The sequence below is a fragment of the Ambystoma mexicanum genome, chromosome 9 (assembly GCF_040938575.1).
Source record: "Ambystoma mexicanum isolate Mex_15411 chromosome 9, UKY_AmexF1_1, whole genome shotgun sequence".
NCBI lineage: Eukaryota > Metazoa > Chordata > Amphibia > Caudata > Ambystomatidae > Ambystoma > Ambystoma mexicanum.
This window is the reverse complement of record NC_090931.1, coordinates 312,995,491-313,016,574: the sequence shown is the minus strand read 5'-3', so window position 1 is coordinate 313,016,574 and position 21,084 is coordinate 312,995,491. Positions and strand designations below refer to the sequence as shown.

Below are 21,084 nucleotides of genomic sequence, written 5' to 3'. Positions count from 1 at the left end.
GATGATAGTGTCAGTGTTTGAGGTAAGAAAGACTGCACCTCAGGTGGTGGCCTTTTAGTCTTTGCAATTCCCGGTAATGTAGGGGGCCCGGAAAATTTGCTTGAATGGATGAGGACAGGAGGCCTATTACTCGTGCAAGCTCCCGTAGAGATGAAATCCTTCTGTAGGAGCCTGCAAATTTCCCTCTTGGTTGAATGAATCTTGGCAGCTGGAAGAAGAACTCCATATTCTTGGCAGGGGCAAAGCACCAACTTTTCCCAGTTGATGAGAAAGCTGAGACTGTGGAGCAAGTTTATGGTTAGTTTGGTTTGTTCCTGCAGCAGCTCTCGAGATTTAGCCATGAGAATAATGTCGTCCAGATAAATTATCAGACGGACGCCTTGCTCTCTTAAGTGTTCCACTACGGTTCTCAATAGTTTGGTAAATGCCCAGGGAGCTGAAGAGAGACCGAAATGTAGACTTGTAAACTCCCAATCTTTGTGATCCCAAGAGAATCTTAGATACTTTGTGTTCCGGGCAAATGGGCACTGCGAGGTAAGCGTCTTTGAGATCTAGACGCACAAGCCAATCGCTCGGTCTGAGAAGGTCCTGAGCATGTGGATAGCTTCCATCTTGAAATGTCGATAGATTATGAATTCATTGAGTGCCTTTAGATTTATTACAGGCCTTACCTTCTCCTTCCTGCGCACCAGGAAGATTGGACTGAAAAATCCGCCCGGGGTCGAGCATGGCCGAATTGCCCTCTTCTGAAACAGATTCTGAATCTCGCTGTCTAGTGCTCTTTGATCTGGCTCTGACATAATTATTGAGACAGGGGGACTGAACTGAAAAGGCTGTGCGAAAAACTCTAGCTGCAGTCTGCGCGCTGCCTCCCTGACCCATGCGTCTCCTGACAAAGCGTCCCAGGCATCTGAAAAGAGTATTAACTTCCCCCCAATGGGCGTGCGCAGTGCTGCAATCACTAGACTGACCTGGGGGTTGTTGAGTTCCGCTACTTGGTCCTCTCCTCCAGTAGCGGCCTCTGCCACGCCCTCTGGAGGGAAAGAAGGTGTCAGCTCGGTCTTGCCAGGTGTTCTGCTGTTGGTACTGAGGTCTTCTGTCAAAGGCTTAGCGGCCGGAAGAGCGACCTCGACCGGCCCTGATGAAAACCTTAGAGGAGAAAACCTTCTTAATGGAGGCTTGCACCTTATCCAGAGCGGTAAAAGTGCTTACAAATTTGGTCATCTCCTTCATGAAAGGATCTCCAAATAGTAGCCCTTGAGCGGCGGCGCCAGACTCTGTGTTCGCCAATTCGGTCAGTTTTGAGTCGATCTTGAACAGTATGCCTTTTCTGCGTTCGGTAGAAAGGGCGCAGCTAGCATTTCCCAGCAAACAAATGGCTCTCTGAGCCCACCCGGAGAGGATGATTGGATCAATAGGGGTTGAGGAGGCGGAGGCTTCTTCTGCCAGATCTAGAATTTTTGCAAGAGGACCTGCAACGTCCAATAGTTTATCCTGGCATGACTTCCAGGCTCTGTCTATGCCCTTTTTGGGGTCTTTCACATGTTTCGCCATAAAGGTGATCATTTTAGAATCCAATTCTGGCGTCATCGCTATTTTATGTGGTATGTCAGGGCGCAGGCATTCAGTTCTGAGCCTTGCTCTGGTTTCCTTCTCTAGCGGCTTGCATAGCCTGCTGAACATGTATTCCGTTGTCCTCACTGATGGCTGCCAGTCAGTGTATCTAGGATGTATCAAATCCTCAGGGTCGAACATTCCCTCGGTAGGGCGTTGTTCCCTGGTGTTTACCTTGGGGATGGGTGCTGCCGCATTCCCCGAGGTCGAGGGTTTAGAACCCCAAGACTCGGTATTCTCTTCTGAGGAAGCGTGTGATGACTCTTCGTCATATAATCCCGAGTTTGCTTCATCTTGTACGCCCTGTTTTTCTCCCTCTGGGTTCGAGGGTCCAACACCCCTGTTTCCTTCCTCAGGGTTAGAGGGTCTTTCGAAGGAAGGGGTTACCTCCCTAGTCATGAAGGCGTGTTTCAGCCTGGAGAAGGCGTCTGTCAATGCAGCAGTGGCAGGTATCAACTGGCTCGGGGGGGGGGGGGCTTCGGGTCACAGAGCTTTTGCTCTTACGAGCCGGATCAACTTCCCCCTTGGGTAAGGTGTTTTCTCTTTTGTGTCCTTTTACCTCCCTTTGGAGGATCACCTCGCATGCGCTCTTCCATTTCTTCCAGGCGCTGCTGTATAGGCAGAAGCATATCTGGTACAGCTTTCTGCACACTGTTTTCCACAGTGGATCCTAGGACCTTTTGCAGGCTCCTTTCCATAGCCACTTCATCAATTTAACAACTGTCCTCCTCTTCCTCTGACCATTCCTGGTCTGATTGAGGACTGTATTGAGCTGCCATGATAAATCACCTTACCCCTTTATTTATTTTTTAACTGGGCTGACCAACTTTTCTCACTGATCCAGATTTTTAGTATGCCAGTTCTATGTGGATAATAACAAGGTCTTTGAATCTCAGGAGAGTTACCCCCACTCACTTCCTGGCAATGGAGGCTAAGCAGACCAAGCTCCGTGCTGTTGGTGCTTCTAGCGGTCCTTCTTTCTTGTTTTTCCTTTTTTTTTTATGCTTCTGACAAGGAAATGAGAGGGGGAGCTTGTTCCGGCGCTCGTACTCGCATCAACCGCTATACCCTTAACGGAAATGCTCGTACGAGCGCCGGAGCTTGAGAAAGGGACCAGGGAGAGCGGGAGCTCCCCCTGGCGCGTCGGGCCCTGCTGGCAGGTCCTTCCCGGAGCCCGCGCGTAGTATTCCGGGCCGAGGAGGCAAATTTAATGACACGCGGCGCCACAGCTAACCGCTCGCAGCCGCGTTGCAAATAAAACGAAACCATCAATGTTACGACGAAATGTTCGTCGCGTCCGCATTCACACTGACGTCAGCGAGGCCGCTGGCGTCGGTGTATAGTAAATAAACGGAAACAAAGGTACAACCTTACATGCTGTATAACGAATATGTTACCGTATTTCCTTGTATATAATACGTGAGAAATCAATATCAATCATGAACAACCAGTAAACATTCTGAATGGTAAACCGTTCCGAATAAGAAAGGATTTATCTCTTGCTGTGAGCAGCAAAGAAAGAGGAAGTTGTTTCTTATTCAGAACTGTTTATGGGAACACCTATACACTTATTGGAGGAGCAGTATCGCGTGACATTGGACACAGATGACCTTCGGAGCATCATGGGATTTGGAGTTTTTTTTTCCATTGTACTGCTAATGTTATGAACTATTTGTGTACTCTGTTTTTTGGTTATGCATCTGTTTAATGCACTTTCAACATGAGTTTTGTTATATGTAAGTGCAAAGAACCCTTGCTGCTGAGCTTTCTTATATAATTAATTAAGCATAATGTGAGCCTGCAGTCTTGACATAGAATTGATTGGCCTGTCTCTTCCATCGATTTCATTTAGTGATCTTCTGTTGCTAATGTTATTTTACTCCATATCCACATTAGATATGACATTTCCGCTTTTCACCCCATTTTTTTCTATCCTCAAACTTGAACATTGTAAACGTTATGAACTTCGTACTCGTATATTGCATGTATTGGTTTAACAAATATTTTTATTTTTATACCTTATGCAAATATGTAATTTCTGTGCTTTTGTAACATTTGTATTGAATAAAGCTTGTTACTACTACTACTAAAAGTGTTTACAGGGCTCCAATGGTGCTTATACTTGGGACTTTTGCAAATTTGTGTCCCATATTATCAAAGAATGATGCCCCTCGCATTGTGCGTGCACAGATTCCCTCGATTCTCACTGTCTTGCAAGTGGCTGATTGTGGCTCATCGCTGCACAGTACCTGCAACCCAGCCCCCTTCTGAATATATTGGTGATGGGGAGACAGGGGTTACAAATGTAGTCATGTGTTAGGGACACCCATATGGGTGGAGGACTCCGCAAACTTTCCAACCACATTTACAGTGACTATTTTTAAAGCCATCGTCACTTTAGTTTTGTTTACATTACAAGCTCAATTTGGGTAACTGGAATAAGAAATTAAAACGAACTCTTATGCTAAGCATTAAGGTTACTGTTCACAAGGGGAAGCGTGTCAGTTGTCTAGTCAGACTCCTGGCAGTATTGCACCTGTTATCCAACACGGTATAACGGGCACATTGAGTCGGGATGTGCTTTGAAGTGTGTCTGTCATGCCCTTCTCTTCCTAGTTTGTGCAAATACCAGGCACTGCTTCTGAAAACTTCGTCTGCAACGCTCAAATGTATTTGTGTAGCGCAGATGTAGTTTTCAGATTTGGGGCCGCACAGGTGAACAAACGTGTTTTGCTTGTAGCATGCTATGTCCCACATAGAGCCAACAGGTAGTTTAATAAAGATCACATGTCCTGTTATGTGGCCTTAGCTTGAGGATTGTTATTTTAGAAAGCTTGTATTGTATAGTATCACATTGAATAATGTCTTTTTAATTATATATATTTCCACAGTATTTGATGGTGAAATTTTTATGCACGAGACAAGATACAGCAGAGCGTCTTGGAGTACAGGGTCTGACTGCCTCTGGTTATCTTCAACCTATCGTGGGAGGGAAACGCACTTTGACACAGTGTCTGAAGTGTACACAGATAGGAGATACAATTTGTGGAATGACACTACTTCTCAAAACACTGCAGTTCATTCAGCAACTTGCGTTGGACATGGTAAATACACTTCTTAATTCTAATCTTGTTTGCATTACATGCCAGGATGAATGTGTGTGCGGTAGTGATACATTACAATTTGAACACGTGCTCAATGATATTTGTTTCCAGCTGCATGTTTATGAACAAATGAATGTACTTTAGTTGATTATAAAAGTAATGCGCAAAATACTTGCTTAATGTAAAGAGCAGACAACAGCCAAAATGACAGAAGCTTTTTTAGTCTTAAATTAATACTAGGCCTGAAGCAATGAACGTAATGCATGGAAATAATGTATTAACATAGATCAGATTAAGCAAAATGGAGAAACCAGATAAAAACTACGAAGTGTCCATGCAAAATGTTTTGACCAATAGAACCATAATGCTGATGAGATTACCATAAAATGTGTAGAAAATGAAAGCATTACATACCCAAATATGTTAAAATATTGATGCATAATCATGCATAACGGACAGGTGCAGTACAGAAAATGATGCTGAACACAGACACTCAAATACACCACTATGTTAACTCTTGCCACTATACCAACAAACAGAATACAGCTACACCCCTCGGAAAATGCAGCCTAGCTGCACACACATTTACACATCTCCACGTTCACCTCAACAGTCTTTAGAATGCAGCTATATCCCTCGAAATCGGCCTAGCTGCAGACGTCACCCTCAGGCACCAGCGCCGCTATCGGTCTTGCTGCACACATTCTACTGATCTTACACAACCCCTGCATCACTTCTAGCACTAGTATGCAGCTACACACCACCTTTTGCACACTGGCTGCACACATACCAAGTGCACCCAAACACGTTATGCTACACTATTCTCTCTACTGACTTGGACTTCTCCCATTTATTTGATTCCTGTTCTGTTTTAACTTGCTTCTTATGTATTGCCTGTTGTTTCATGTAAAGCGCGTTGGCTTAAAGCGCTATAAAACATCCAATAAATACAAATACAAATTGTGTACTGTTGCTCTCCACCCATTTGACTTGCTCCTGTCTTTATTTTATGGGTTAACAGCATGAACCTTTTCAATGGTAGTTAAAAGCAAGCACTCTTTACAGCCATGAACTAATATTTTCCAAACCTATAAGGACATCTTGTACGCCTAATGGCCACACCTGATAATGTTTATTGAAGTCTCTAATTGAGAGGCAATTTTAAAAGCTTGTTTTTTTCCCTTTACCTAGCAATATAGTATTTTATTGATTTGCATACCCCTTTGAGCTAGATTCCAAGAATGTAGTAGGGGAATCAGCCTATCGAGCCATAGGCACTGCAATGCGCTCGTCATGAGTTCTGATTTCAACCCAGTGAAACTCCTAAAAATAAACAACCTTGTGTTATTTACCATCAGTTGGCCCCAATCTGGTTTCACCCTCCTCAATCTAAAGGCTCTGGGTCTGTGCTGTTTTTCTTTGATGGATGCAGTGTATTCCAATGGCCAGTTGCAAGCTTAGTTTCTGCTCTAATGGAACATTTTCAATGAATATTTGAGTCCTACCTCCAGGGGTTCTGGAGATTTTGAATATTCTGGGAATGAAAGCAGTTCAGATTCAGCACTTACTGAGGCCACATTTGGCTTGGTGGTACTATGTACCTTCAGCAGGGTGATCCTTTTCTCTCTTGAGTTGTGCGACAGTGGTATTAATAAAACAAGGACATAGTTACTTTGTTTTATTATTTTATAAAAATCGATTTTCTCATCCATGGTTTGATTTCTCCTTGGTCTGAGCAGTCTCTTTCATAATTCTCAGTCCTGATCAGGTTCATTTACTTTCATGTTTTTCAGCACCTCTCAGGCGGTAGAGTTTCCAAATTTCTGTGCACGTCTTTCTGGCTCTAGACCCTTTCTAAAACCTATTTTTATCCTCTTAGGTTCCAGAAGCTTTTCATGTTTCTCAGGAATCATTAGCCTCTGTGTGACAGCAGCGTATTGATGGAGGTTCTTTCCATCAGCCTTTTTATTGCAGCAAAATCACTACCCTCTAGCTTCCAGCAATCTTGTTTTTCCCAAAACCCTCCTCTGGAGGCTGATTGGTAGTGTGCTTTACTTCTGTTTCTTTTGAATTTCTTTGGCGCTTGTATCCTGTTTTTCCCATTCTCAAGACTGAGTTCCTTCCTATCTGGATTCCTGCTCCCACCTTCCTCCTTTATCTCTGGCATCCTCCATGGGCTCCTCATCTCCTTCTACTGAAGCCAGAAACCTCAGAGTCATATTAGACTTCTCTTTCCTTCCTCCATCACATCATGGACCTTGCCAAGAAGGCCCGTTTCCAACTCCACCTCCTCAGAGGCATCCTTCCTTTTCTCACCTTTCCCCAGAAGCTCAATGTCTCTAGAGCCCTGGTACTCTCTAGGCTGGACTACTGCAACACCCTCTTCCTTAATCTACCCTCTTCCTTTCTACGACCCCTCTGGCTTATCCAGAATAGGGCCGCAATACTTATCCTTGGCCTCACGCCCAGGGACCGTATCGCTCAATCGCTAAAATCCCTCCATTGGCTCCTGGTTGGTTCAAGGATCAAATTCAAATCCCTCTGCATCATCCATAAGGCTGTATGGAGCCAGGGACCTCGCTAGCTACAATCTTCTCTCACCAAATACTCTCTCTCCAGGTCCTGCGTTATTCCGGCTCCAACTGTGTGTGTCCATCGCTTTTCTAAGCAGCCGGCTGGAGGAGGATTTCTTTCTTCGGCTGGCTCCCTCCTCTGGAGCATCCTTCCGCTCCCTCTCCATCTTGAGCCAGATCTCCTCAAATTCTGGAAACGCCTTAAGACTTTCCTCTACACCTCCTCCTTCCCCTCCCAAGCTAAACCTCTCAATCGCTGAGATTGGTGGCCTTGGCCCTTATGTGTCCTCCTGGGTAATAGCCGTCTCACCAATCACCTGCAGCTCCTAGCACTTGCCCGTGGCCACCCACTGGTCTGTTTTCCCTCACAGAACTGCACTTGTATTGGTAGATGACCATTCTTCTCAATGCTACCCCTGCCTAGCACTTTACCGGTACCCGGCAACTTACCCCTTGGCACTTCGTCCCCCCCCCTAGGGAATCTCCTCAGCACTTACCCCCCCCTACCTGTTGACCTCCCCCACCCGTTGACCCCTCCCCCCTCTCTCTCTGCCCTTACACAATCTGAATGCTTACAACGCCTAGTAGGACCACCCCTGCCCTGTTCATTATTGTATTCTACTGCCTGTGTCCCAGGTTCCCTCCCTTTGCCTTGTGGGCACTTTGAAACACAATGTCTTGCTGTAGAAGCGCCTTACAAATGCACAATAAAATGAATACAATTATACTCTGCTTTTTCATCCCTGTCGGATGACGGAGGTATGTCTGGTAAAAGGAGGAAGACTGAAGGGTCAAGACTGTGAGTCACACATTGGGAAGACTTTTCCCCAGATAATTTCTCTTTAAGACTAGGGCTGAATATTTAGAATAGGTTTTGTCAACTCTTTTGTTGGCCAAGACTTGGAACATTTTGTCTTTTAGCTTAGGGTTAACCAGGAGGCGAATTACTTTTTAAGAGATCCTGTTGGGCACCCCTCTTGGCATTTACAGAATAGGTTGTCTTTGCAGTGACAAGGACTCTTTCAGAGTAGGTAACAAACTTTGATTTTGTCTTAGCCCCACTGGAGGTCTTGAATAAATCAAGAACATTGCACTTAATATTGTCCCATCCCCGGCACTGTTTCATCAGGAGCGTTCTTATTTCAAGATAATCAAATCTTGACTATTTCGTGCACCTGCCGTGATCACCTTTTCAATATTCGGAAAGCTCATGCTTGATTTCTTTTATTTTTTCACATTTATTCTGTTGCTCTACTTTACCCTTTGGTCTCCCTGTCTCTTGCCTGGCTCCATTAAAGTCTGTCTTTAATGCTTCTGTTCGTTTGTTATATTTACTTTCTCCTTGTGATCCTATTTCAATGTTACTTTCCTTCCTTGTATGGCTATCTTTTCATTCATTTTCTTTGTATTTAAATCTCTTTAGGATCTGGTGCCTCTGTATCGTTCATCTCTTGTTTCAATTTGTCTTTTTTTCGCGCTTTACATTTTCAGACTCAATTCTTTTGATCAGTCCCTCACCCCCCTTGTGCTCAGACACAGTTTCGTTCTTTCTCTGTGCATGCCCCATATCACTGGAACTCTCTACCTCTTCCTGTTCCTCTTTCTCTTCGCTCTATTACTTCTTATTCTTTATTTTGTACTTCTCTTAAAAAACGTCCTTATTCAGTCTTAAGACACATTATGTAGCTTGTAATTTTACTCAGATTGTACTGTAAGTGTATTATGTTCAGTGCTTTGGCATACAACGCTATATAGATTACAAATAAAATACAAAAAATATTCCCCTTGCTTCTATAGGTGTCTTCCTGAAGCATTCCCTGGCTTAAAACCTTATAATACTAATATTATTGAAACAAACCTATTTTGTGTCACGTGTGTATCTGCTTGTTGCCTCTACGACTCAACATTTTTGATGTCGTATTTAGGTCTTTTCAAAGTGTTAATGAACTGACACCCTCAATATGTGTGCCTAGAGAATTACAACAATGTAATGGCCCTATATGAATGTCAGTTCCCACTCCCAAGAATATTGGCTCAATAATACTTAAATCTAGAAAAAATGTTTGATGGAGCTAGACTGATTGACTAAAATTGCGATTCCTTTGATCAGAAATTGCTATCAAGATGAAATGTTCACAATTAAATGTTTTCAACTCATTCTTTTAGTCTTTGGATCTGTTACGATGGTCTTAGTCATTCTAATTGCTCATGCATGGGGTCTGGCATGGATTCACATTCTCATGAATATTCACCATCATCAGACTGGGAATCCTCTGTAAAACACAAAACAGTTTCACTTTCACTTTAAAACTGTATTCCTCCTCTATACCAATCACTGCCCTCTGGGTAATACTGCCCCATCCAATGACAGTGCTCTCCTTAAGCTCCATCACGGGTGGGCAACTTCAGATTTTGACTGCACACTTCAGTGTTGGGAGCTATTTTTGTGCTATTTCAAATTTTTTTCCATAAAGTTTTCGGATTTTGACACAATTCCTGCTTGATCATCTTCAACGAAGAAAGAGACCGGCAGCAGGGAACCGCTGTCGGCAAAGAGCTTCATCCACCGTCGGCTCATCATTGAAGTTTCGAGAAGGCCCGTCCTTAGGCCTACTTCGCACCTTTCAGCCATGACTGAGGAGAAAAAGGAAAGCAGAAGCCTTTTCAAACTCTACCTGAAGTGTGGATCAAGGAATGTATTCGTGGAAGATCAGCATCATAAATTGCCTGTATCCAGACCACAATGAGGAGTGATGCGAGGTGTGCTTTGGTTTCTCGAATAAAACCAAAAAAGACTGCTACAGCAGACTGTCAGCATGGCTCAAGTCGAGCAAGGCCACTGACTCAGCCTCCAGGCAGGGTCAGGTCTCATCTAGGACCTGGACGGTCTGGGGAGCGAACTCCCTCTGTGAGGAGGTTGAGATCCTTTGTGGGGCAACACGCTCGCGGGGGTCCAAGAGATTGCCCGGCTTCGCAATACTGGCTTCGCTGCTGATGCAGATTCCATGTCTGACAGAAGGCGATCGCCATCACCATCAGCCTTCATGGTAAGCCTGCCGACGAAAGGGGCCTCTTCTAAGAGAAAGTCCCTAATGCTGTCCAAACTCTGTGTGTCCGCAGATAAACCAACGAGGGACAAATCTGGAGAGGACTCGTCAAATCTAAGACCTTGCAGCCTGCCAGGTCAACCGAGTCAACGACAGCGCCGTCAGTGAGAGCCTCCATGATGTCCACCCCGACAGCGCTGAAGGAGAGTGGATCCTAGAAGGAAATCTGCCACGATCACCCAACGGGTGTCCTTATCCCCAAGGCAAGATACAGCTGTGGATGGAAGGAACGAAGGCAACGGCCACTCGGAGGTCGGAAAAAAAGACCTGGCTAAGAGGGAGAGGGAGATGGCCTACAAACCCCCCCCCCCGACCCCCACCCTGGAACCTCCATGGTATGTGGACCCACAGGCTGTTCCAGATAGACCGGAGCAGATTTTCTCAAGTTTTGACGAGGGAGACAATAATCTGCATGACGATTACTGCACAGATCATGAAGGGGGAAGATCTGGGGGCGGTGGACCTAGGTCCCGTGCTCGCAAGAGAAGACGCGACAGCCCAGACCTTACGGCACTGGCTCCTTTCACCCCTAGAGCAAATGAAGTGTCGCTGGATATTATAACGACTCTGTACACACTGGTCACAGAAATCCAGCAGAGGATGCGCCTCGACGGGAGCTACACCTCGACGGGAGCCCCAAGAGCCTCTGAGGTTGAGCATGCCCCAGCAGAAGAGAAAGTCTAAAGGAGGCGCTGGTCCCTGGCATCATTTGACCCCTCCACTGCCACCACCTCATCGTGACATGACCCCACCCGGAGCCCCGGCTCCGCACACAGGCACAGACATGGCTACCACAGCGACGTGTACCAACGAGGACAAGACTTTATCACGGCTGATGGAGAAACACCACACGGGGATGAACCCCATAGGGCTTCCCCACCGGATGAAATTGGATCTTTTCATTCCATGATGCCAAGGGCCTCTGAGCTGTTTCAGTTGGTTCCTGAGGAAACTAAGAAGGGTCCCTGTACCAGCGGTGCAAGTCAAGAAGAAAAACCATAATTTCCATTTTCTTCCTGCATGACGTCTGGAAGGAAGGCCTGGCAATAATGAAAAACAAGAGCCTGGCAATCCCCCCACACCCCGCACCCCAAAACCCCCTCAAGCATGAAAGATTGGAGAAGTACAGGGTACCAGATTCAGCGCTCAGGTGCTTAGGGTCTCCGCCCTCGCCCAACTCAGTGGTCCCTGCCGCACCCAGGAGGCGCTCTGCGAATCCATCGTCGGTAGCCATGGTACCTGCGGACCAGGAGGGGAACAAGCTGGATGCAATGGACAAGACGATAATTTATACTGCAGCCTCTACCGTCAAGGTAGTTAACGCCCTAGCCATTTTGTCCCGATATGACTGGGAACTATGCTACAAGCTGTGTCCTATTCTAGACTTTCTGCTCGAGGACAAGAAGGTTGAGGCACTAGAACTTTTTCAAGAAGGGGATGTGGCCTCGGACCAGCCATCACAGTGGCAGTGGACATCGCAGACACAGGTTTCCGCCAGATGGGGAACGGGGTGTCCCTGCGTCAGCAAGGTTGGATGTAGGCAACAAACTTCCCCCAGGATGATGAGGCTAAGGTACTGGATATGCCTTTTGACAGGGAAAACCTCTTCGATGAAACAGTCGACGAGTCTTTGCAAGCAATAAAAGCAGACGCAGAGACGGCACGGTCCCTGGGAACATTACAGCGACGCCGACTGTCATCCTTTGGCTCATCTAGAGGGTAACCCGGCAGATCTTCCAAGGGTTATAATACCCCGTACCGGCAACTTTCACGCTCATCCATGCGAGACGCGTGCAGGGGTCGCTCTGAAGGTACCGGAGGACAGCGCTGGCGCCGCCCGCAGGACAGAGCGACCCCTAAGCAGGCCTGAATCGGCCTTGGCCTCAGGCCCCCACTTATGCACCTCTGACACTGCAACAAGAACACAAACAGCTTCTGCAGGAGGTGCAGGGGCCATGTTGCAGAAAGGGGCAATGGAACCCATCCTCCAGCGTCTCCCATCGTATATTCCAGATACTTTTTGGTTCGAAAGAAAACAGGGGGTTGGAGGCAGATCCTGGATCTATGTTGCCTCAACAAGTGCTTAAAGCTCCAAAAGTTCTGGATGATCACGTAGCAGCATTTGTTTTGCTTTTGTGTAATGTGTAAGGGACTCAGACCGGTTCCATGTCATTTCATCGTGGGATGTTTTATCGCAGGGTTTTTTACCGAGATTTTTTTTCGAAAAACCCATTGAATTTTTAATTTTTTTGGGGGTGGTTCCCCCCCAAACCCCCATTTTCTAAAAAATGCTATGTTTGTTTTGCGAAAAAAAATTCCCGGTAAAAAAACATCCCGCGACGAAAGGATGTCGTACCCTCGGAATCACTCGCCTGACTACACAGTCAACATTTTCTTGGACTCCAGGACAGTCTTTCTCTCTTTCTCTCTTTCTCTCTTTCTCTCTTTCTCTCTTTCTCTCTTTCTCTCTTTCTCTCTTTCTCTCTTTCTCTCTTTCTCTCTCTCTTTCTTTCTTTCTCGCTCTTTCTCGCTCTTTCTCTTTCTTTCTCTTTCTTTCTCTTTCTCTTCTCTTTTTCTTTCTCTCCTTTTCTCTTTCTCTTTCTCTCGCTCTTTTTCTCTCTGGCTCTTTTTCTCTTTTTCTCTCTGGCTCTTTTTCTTTCTCTTTTGCTCTTTCTGTCACTCTTTTGCTCTTTTTCGCTCTTTTTCGCTCTTTCGCTCTTTTGCTCTTTTTCGCTCTTTTGCTCTTTTGCTCCTTTGCTCTTTTTCGCTCTTTTGCTCTTTTTCGCTCTTTTGCTCTTTTTCGCTCTTTTGCTCTTTTTCGCTCTTTTGCGCTCTTTTGCTCTTTTTCGCTTTTTTGCTCTTTTGCTCTTTTTCGCTCTTTTTTGCTCTTTTTCGCTCTTTTGCTCTTTTTCGCTCTTTTTCGCTCTCTTGCTCTTTCTCTATTTCGCTTCTTTTGCTCTTTTTCGCTCTTTCTCTCGTGCTTTTTCTCTTTTGCTTTTTCTCTCTTTCGCTCTTCTTTCTCTTTTTCTCACTCTTTTTCTTTCGCTCTTTCTCTTTCGCTCTTTCTCTTTCGCTCTTTCTCTTTCGCTCTTTTTCTCTTTCGCTCTTTTTCTCTCTTTTGCTCTTTTTCTCTTTCGCTCTTTCTCTTTCTCTCTCTTATTTATTTATATATCAGAAAATGAATAGATTTGGTTATACATAGAGGCATACATAAGTGAAACAATAGATCAGTTACATCACCATTAGTGCAGTTGAGGAAGAAGATGTAATCTCAGCCAATACAACACTACCCAGTCCCAAGGCAGGTAGACAGAGAGAGATCACATGCACTAATGAGATCTGCAGCGAGACTTTATCACCAGGGTTCCAATTCTCTGAGTTTTCATTAGGAATACCTCTCTTCTTTATGGGGAACAGATCCTCGCCCCTACACGGTTACTGACTGCCAACGGTCGAAGGACAGACAGCAAACATGGGGCGCAAAGAGTGGAAAAATCCAGTTCGAAGTGGAAAAACCAAGCTTCTCTGCCTCGCGCTTGTTCTTAGCATCCCTTATCACTGCACCTGCATAACTTCAACTCCCTTCTTGGCGCGTCCTTGATTGAATAATACGCCAACTATCCTCCATGATGAACACATCTGCTTCCAAATATACACATCGCCACCGTGGCAGAACCCATGTTTGCTGACTGAGTTCACAGAAACGTAGACTTCCATTGCTGTTTTGAAAATGAATGTCCAAAATGGCCACACACCAGCGCCATTTTTTTTTAGCTCATTTTCGCACACGCATTACAATCCACCCTTTTGGACAATCAATTTCTATATCCCAATCAGTGGTCGAAGTGGGCGGGAGCGGTCGGGAGCGGTGCTCCTCTACTTTTTTAAATTACGTTTTACAGCTCCTATACTTTTATTTTAAGAAGAAACCGTTCCGGAATGGTTTCGTTTTAAAATAAAAGTGTAGGAAGAAGTTGAATCTTGCACTTTCAGTGCACTGCACAGGACGTTTCCTTAAAGACCAGGCGCATGTGTTTTGGGTTTTTTATTGTGCATGGGAGGGGGCTTGACAGTGCGGTCTGTGGAGAGCGGTGCAGGCCAGTAGGGAAATAGTTCCACTACTACTTTTCGTACACTTCGACCACTGATCCCAATGGAGGAAAAGCCAGTCTTTGCCACCGACGAAACATACCTATTAAATTTGGGATGCAGGAAATACAACAATCACAAACAATAAGAATAATCGACACAGCAAAAATCCAAACAAAGACATAACGCAATGCCCCTGGAATCCATGAGAATATCTGATTCCACCAACTCCCGTCCTGATCTTGAGTGACGCAAGCCAGCTTAATGAAAGATTTATAGCCCCCACCCGCTAACCCAAAGACCCCCACTAAACAATTGCAAGGGCCAACACCTCAGTTTCAGAAAAGAAGCGCAGTCAGGGGATAAACCAATATGATGAACAGCACGCGTTGATCAGCGAACAGCAGGTTGCAAAGTAAACATCATTGGGCTAAGGCGCGTTAAACACAGGGACCAAACAAAATATTAGCAGGTTTTGTATGAATATGTCTAGTTCCCACAGGAGAATAACCAACCCGTAGGAAGTTTCACATGACTCAGGTGGCTGGCAGTTAAAACACTAAAGTTACACAACATGTTATTAGAACCATCAATACACGCACTCGTTGATCGAGTAAACAAACTTCTTTCAAAAACTGTGCTTCCTCGATCTTTGTTCAAATCCAATTCCTGGCAGTTAACGATATAGTTCTGATCTCAAGTAATTTCATAACAAACATCAGCAGGAGCGATATTGTAAGTAATAATTCTTGTAATGTTCTTCCATTTGCGATCAGTGTCTGCACAGAATTTGCAGTGCTCATAAACAGAAAAATAACTCCTTACGTTGGACTCATCCACTAGAGAATACTCATGTAATACTACAAAAACGTGCTTTAACACAGGAACCGGCGTTGTCACAGCCATGAGGCACATTGAAATTAAACTTGCGGAATCATGAACATCAGCCAAGCAGAAGTGTGAAATGTTTAGTACATGCTGAGCCAGGAAAACCCATTTATTCTCGGGTTGCTGGACAATGGCAGAGTAGCCATGCTGCACCAAAGACGTGGAAAATGGAGAAGGGGGCAAGACATCACGCCTATGCCCACAGCATTTTCTGAAAGCGCCATGATACGCCGCAATTGATGCGTCTTCCGGCGCCGTGGTCATTGCAAACTCGTCCATCATTCAAATCCCCGATTCGAGCTGCAGGATGGAGACATTTGCCGCCTCTTCTTGCATGTCCCTGGACCCTGCCGATTGCACTCCTCACAAACCCACAAATGCAAACATCATGACCAGGGTCTAAAAGAAACAATTCAGAAAAAACTAGATATCGGTGGAGTACATCACTCGCGTAAATAACATTTGTCAGCGGGAACATGGGTCCATTTACCGGGTTCCATTACCAGAACCACCTGATCCTCTCCTGCTGCAATTTCATCAGCCGAAACCGGCGGCCCACTAGGCTTTTCAACCCAGACTTTCGCTCCTGGAACCACCCTGTGATATGATCCAAAACCTCTGTCCGCACGTGTAGTTACTCCACTGGGTGTGTCTCCCTTTTTCACCATGGCCAATTTTACAGGTACAATAAGTAGCTGCGCTACCCTATCCCCCTTATGGATGTTTACCATGTTCTATCCACTATTAATGAGAAGGATCTTTATCTCTCCTTGGTAGTTTGCGTCCACAATCCCTCCCAACACTTGTATTCCCCTCAAAGTTAATCCAGATCAAGGGGCGATTAATCCCATGTGTTCTTGGGGAATTTGTACTCCAATTCCCGTGTCAATCACACTGATTCCTCTGAGTTTGAGCCTAATCTCCTCCCGCGCATGCAAATCCATCCCTGCAGATTCTGGTGTGGCTTGATAAGGAGCTAGTGCTCCAGGTGACATTTCCCTGCACATTAAAGTTTCACGTGCCCTGTTCGGCTTCATTTCTAAGGCTGGCGTTAACATATGCATTAATGGAGTTTCGCCATTGCCGATCGGTCTATTGTTTAATATTTGTACCACAGCCAAAACACGCTCACGCCACCCTTTCAGACTTCCCTCACCAGATTTTCGCAACTGTTCTTTCAACAACCCATTAATTCTTTCAATCAACCCCAAAGCCTCGGGGTTATACGAGGCGTTAAAAATACATTCCACGCCCTTCTCCTGACAGTAGTCTTAAATCAATGTTCCTTTTAAAATGTGACCCATTGTCACTTTGAATTTGCAAAGGGACTCCATAATATAATGGCACTTGATCTAATAATTAAATTGTATTCAATTGGGTAGCTCTTTTGCATGGCAGTCCCATCAAGTATCCGGAATATGTATCCACAATTGTGCACGCATATTGATATCCTCTGCTAATCGGCATTGGACCAATATAAATGATCTGCCAAATTTGTCCAGGTAATTTACCTTGTTTCAACGTACCCTGAATGATATGTTGGATAGACCTCTGTTTGTGATGTTGGCACATTGGGCATTGTAAAATCAGTCGTCACAATCCCTAACGGAAGGCTAATTCCTCGATCTTGTGCCCACCTGATAGCCTTTTCTCTGAGGTGCCCTTGTTTCTGGTGTGCCCACTTGGCAAGCCCTTCGAGATCATCCTTCTCATACCTCGTTAGGGATGTCACGGTATAGATTTTTTGACGGTATGATAACCTTCATGTGACATGACGGTATACCGTGGTTATCACAGTATAGCACATACGTGTATTTAACCCTTATGTTAAATAATATTTTGCCAGGAAAAATCACATATTTTCACCAAGACACAAAACACAAACAAGAGACGCCACCGTTGCTTTAGTTCTTCTTACATTTTAGTTTAGTTTAACTCAGCAGGGTGGGGGGTCCACACATTTAGTTGCTTTGATAATTATTTGCCATGGACAGCAACTTTTAAGAGATTCTTGAGAAACCAAAGCAGATTTTACACCATAACACTTGTACCTAGAAGGCCATGCCACAGTAGTACATGACTAGACTGGCTGCACCAAAATGCCAGTGAAGCCACATAATAACAGATGTCATGCTTATTTTATTATGGAGGACCGTCGAAAAAAGTTTAAAAAATAAATGAGGTCACTCATGCCACTTTACCAAAATGCTATTCTAGTCACATAACACATATGCTGAAGAAAAACAAAGTGTGCACTACTGCACATAAGCCCCTACCCTCGGATGTGAAAGTGCACAATGTCCTTCTCTGTTGGCTCACATCTGTGGGCAGAGGCTGATGTGAGCATTTGATTTTGCTGACGCAGATGGAAGTCTTTGAAAGTAGCAGCTTTAAAGTTTTATTGTGTTAGTGCAAGTATCTTTTTTTCTTTATCTGCACAAACACAGTAACACCTAAAGGCCCCAGTTTCAGGAAAGGCTTTCCTCCTCACCTGTCTGCCAATTGGAAGTGAGCACATCAGGGTTCACATGCTCCTAGGCAAATATTTCGTGGGTTCGGTGGCGCTAACCCTTCATATGTTGGTGGAGGCGCTAATTTCAAAGAATGGTGGGATGGCAAACTTACTTGTGTGGGGGTATATAACTTCTTTACACATTCCAATGAGACTATTCTGGTGAAGCTTCAATGTTAAAAGTAGTTAAACTCTGCCCTTTACATCTGAAAGCACCCACTTAAGGACTGCTGTGAGAATGAGCAGTCTCCTGTGCCCCCTCTACCCTTCCAATCACTCCCCTGGCATGCAAGTGCTAACCCCACATCACGATTTCAATTGCCTAAAAATGTATGCATGACCGGTCTCGTAATTTGCCTCTGTAGATCATTTGACATGGACATTAGAGCATATATAACATTCTTCATACGACAATGTGTCTTCTTTCATTGTTCGGTGTGTTATCGTCATTAAATGTAGTGGTTTTAGTGATGTATCTGGAAACACTACAATGCCTTAATGGGAAATAGCCCACTATATTGGGTCACCCCCTTTGTTCTGTAGCGATAGGTTCTTTTGTGGCGGTTCTACATCTAATATGTACTTGGTGCTTCTGCAGGTTTTTCTTTTTCTTAAAGGCAAACATTAGTTGCCATTTACCAAATTCAAAGTCTTCCCATAGTAATGACAAGCATCGGTTGCGCTTTACCAAAACAAACAATGATGCTGTCTTTTGCATCTTGGAATGAGTTCTGGTTATGAAGCATGAAGAACAACACTAGGTTCACTAGGCTCACACCCATATAGGCAGTCAAACTCGCTCACTAACAAGCTTCACCATCTTGCACATTTCCTCAATAAGATAGCCCCACTGTTTAGAGGCATGGTAAAATAAAGTTCAACCCTGTGATTTACACTGCATAGTACATACAAATGCAGGTGCTAACAGTGAAATGCGTTGTTAGTAATTGCAGCGCTTCTGTTTACATGGAAGCCCAGGTGCTGTTTAACTTCTGTGTCATGTCTTTCCAGCTATGGGAACCAGGTCGAGTCAACATCACCCACAATTTCATGGCGGTGGGGGAGGGCTAAAGCCTGATCAGCTCAATGGTGTTGCACCACTGCTGAACATACACTTTTCACATACAATTTGTGAACACAAAATTCACAGGACAGCGGTATATGTCCTGACTCCTGAAATGCACCTGAACTAAGAGCAGCCAGCTGCAGATAAGGGTTCAGCGTGGCTCCCACTCCAGTCCTTGTGTGGCTCATCCGCCTGCCATCAGCTTTCGCTTCTAGTGGCTTGAATCGTCTCTGGAACTTTAGTGGGCCGTGATGGCTCAGGCTCCTCCACACTGGTGGGCACTGGGCTGGGCAGTTAACTTTAATAGAAATGAGGCGTTGGGCATTAACACACAGAGCTCTGGTGCCTGCTACAGGTGCAACTGCCTGTGTCTCTGATTCCACCATGCATTGGGGGTGAGGGGAGGGCATCGCAGCCCAGGCAGATTCTGCCTCGGGTGGGGAGATGAGCACAGAAATCCAGTGCCTACCTGTGTCCACGGTACTGCACGCCGCTCATTGTGCGTAGAAACTGCACAGCACGCTGTGCGCATGCTGCACATGTATTAAAAGGAAGGCCATTTGGTAAACCATTGCGAACAAAGTAAGAGTAATTAAATAAAAATGACAGTGATCACGGTATTTATACTGGTATACCGTTACAGGCCTAGACCTCATGTCTATGACTGAAATGTTGGCATGTTCATCTGCAACAGAATTGAACCAACGTTCCAATGAGTCTGTTTCGCAATGCACATCTACATGATAAACATTTGCTGTACTATGCGTCAACATTTCAGCAATGTCTTGCCACAACTCTTTCCACCATATTTATTTGGCATGAATTCCATCCATTCTTCTGCCATGTTGGCGGCTAGCCTATTCGCCACTGACCAGGAGTCTACATAACAACAACCTGGCGTTCCTGCTTCAATGCCTGGTACATGGCATACAACTCTGCAAATGACCTATCCTTTTTGCTTTTCCTGACGTCGTGAATATTTTCACTTGTCAACTCTCCATACGGGGCTCCCTATTTCACAGTTCTCCAGCATGGGTTTGCTTGAATTCACATGCAAACCCTCCTTTCTTCCCCTCTGTGGCTCTTCTCGGTTCATACTGCCACTTTACGTGCTTACCATATCTGAAGATGGCCGCTATGGGTGAAGCTTAAGGAGATGCCTGTCATTGGATGGGGCAGAAGGACCCAGAGGACAATGCTTGTTTTAGAGGAGAAATACAGTTTGTAAGTAACTTTCTTTTACCGACGATTCCCCGCCTGACGACGGGGAATATTCATGAGCATGTGAATCCATGCCAAACCCATGCTGGAGAACAATAGTTAAAGGTAAGTAACTTAAACCTATTACAAAACAGTTGGAGAAGGATGTTTGCAGGTGGCCCTCAATGAGAAACAAATGGTATTCTCCCCTTTCTCCCACAGAATTTGTCAACTTCTTTGACTGTTCTACCCCACCATCCCTTCTCTGTTAGGCAGGGGACAAGTCCTAAAAATTAAAGTAGGGGGGGACTCATCACCAAACACAATGGGATGTGATAGTGCCAGAAATTAGCAAATCATGGTGAAATATGCACACTTCATTAATTTGGCTTTGTATAACCACCCAAATTGAACAGGATGAATGGCATTTCCCTTTCATAAAATCAACACCCACACAAAACCAAGAGGATATTTTGTCTTGGGAGGATAGCTCAGGGGCAGCGTGCTCGCCTTGGATGCAAGACGACACGAGCACCACAGGTTCGATCCCCGGGTCCATGCTTAGCAACCTCTGGGTATTAAGCGCGTTATAAATAACCTATCATATCATATATCTAATAGTGTTTTTGAAAACTTTAAAAGATTTGCATGTTTCAAACTCCAAGAATCAATACAAATATTTTCCCTGGGGCTTGCAATACCATAATGGGACATTTCACCTTTAGTTGTTTGCTATTTTTCCAAAGGTTATATAGCGCAGTGGTGAAGTGTCCAGCCTACAAACCTGACTACTGCAGTTTGATCCCAGAGGTCAGCTTTAATTCATAAATTTGAATAGGATATTCAAGGTTTCTCATTTAGCTTGGGGGGGGGGCTGAGTCCACCCTCTGAATAAAGTGGGTGGACCTGTCCCCTCGCGTGTACCCTTGAC

The 21,084-nt window shown here is 44.9% G+C and overlaps 1 protein-coding gene across 3 annotated transcripts in view; it reads left to right on the top strand.

Moving 5' to 3' along the window:
• The window catches only part of ZZEF1 (zinc finger ZZ-type and EF-hand domain containing 1), a 3,309,810-nt gene that overhangs the window by 687,216 nt on the left and 2,601,510 nt on the right, over positions 1-21,084 (top strand). For all 3 annotated transcript variants that reach the window (XM_069614719.1, XM_069614718.1, XM_069614717.1), the window contains exon 13: positions 4,506-4,718. In XM_069614719.1, the coding sequence (XP_069470820.1) occupies positions 4,506-4,718 (213 nt within the window). The remainder of the gene's footprint in view (positions 1-4,505; positions 4,719-21,084) is intronic.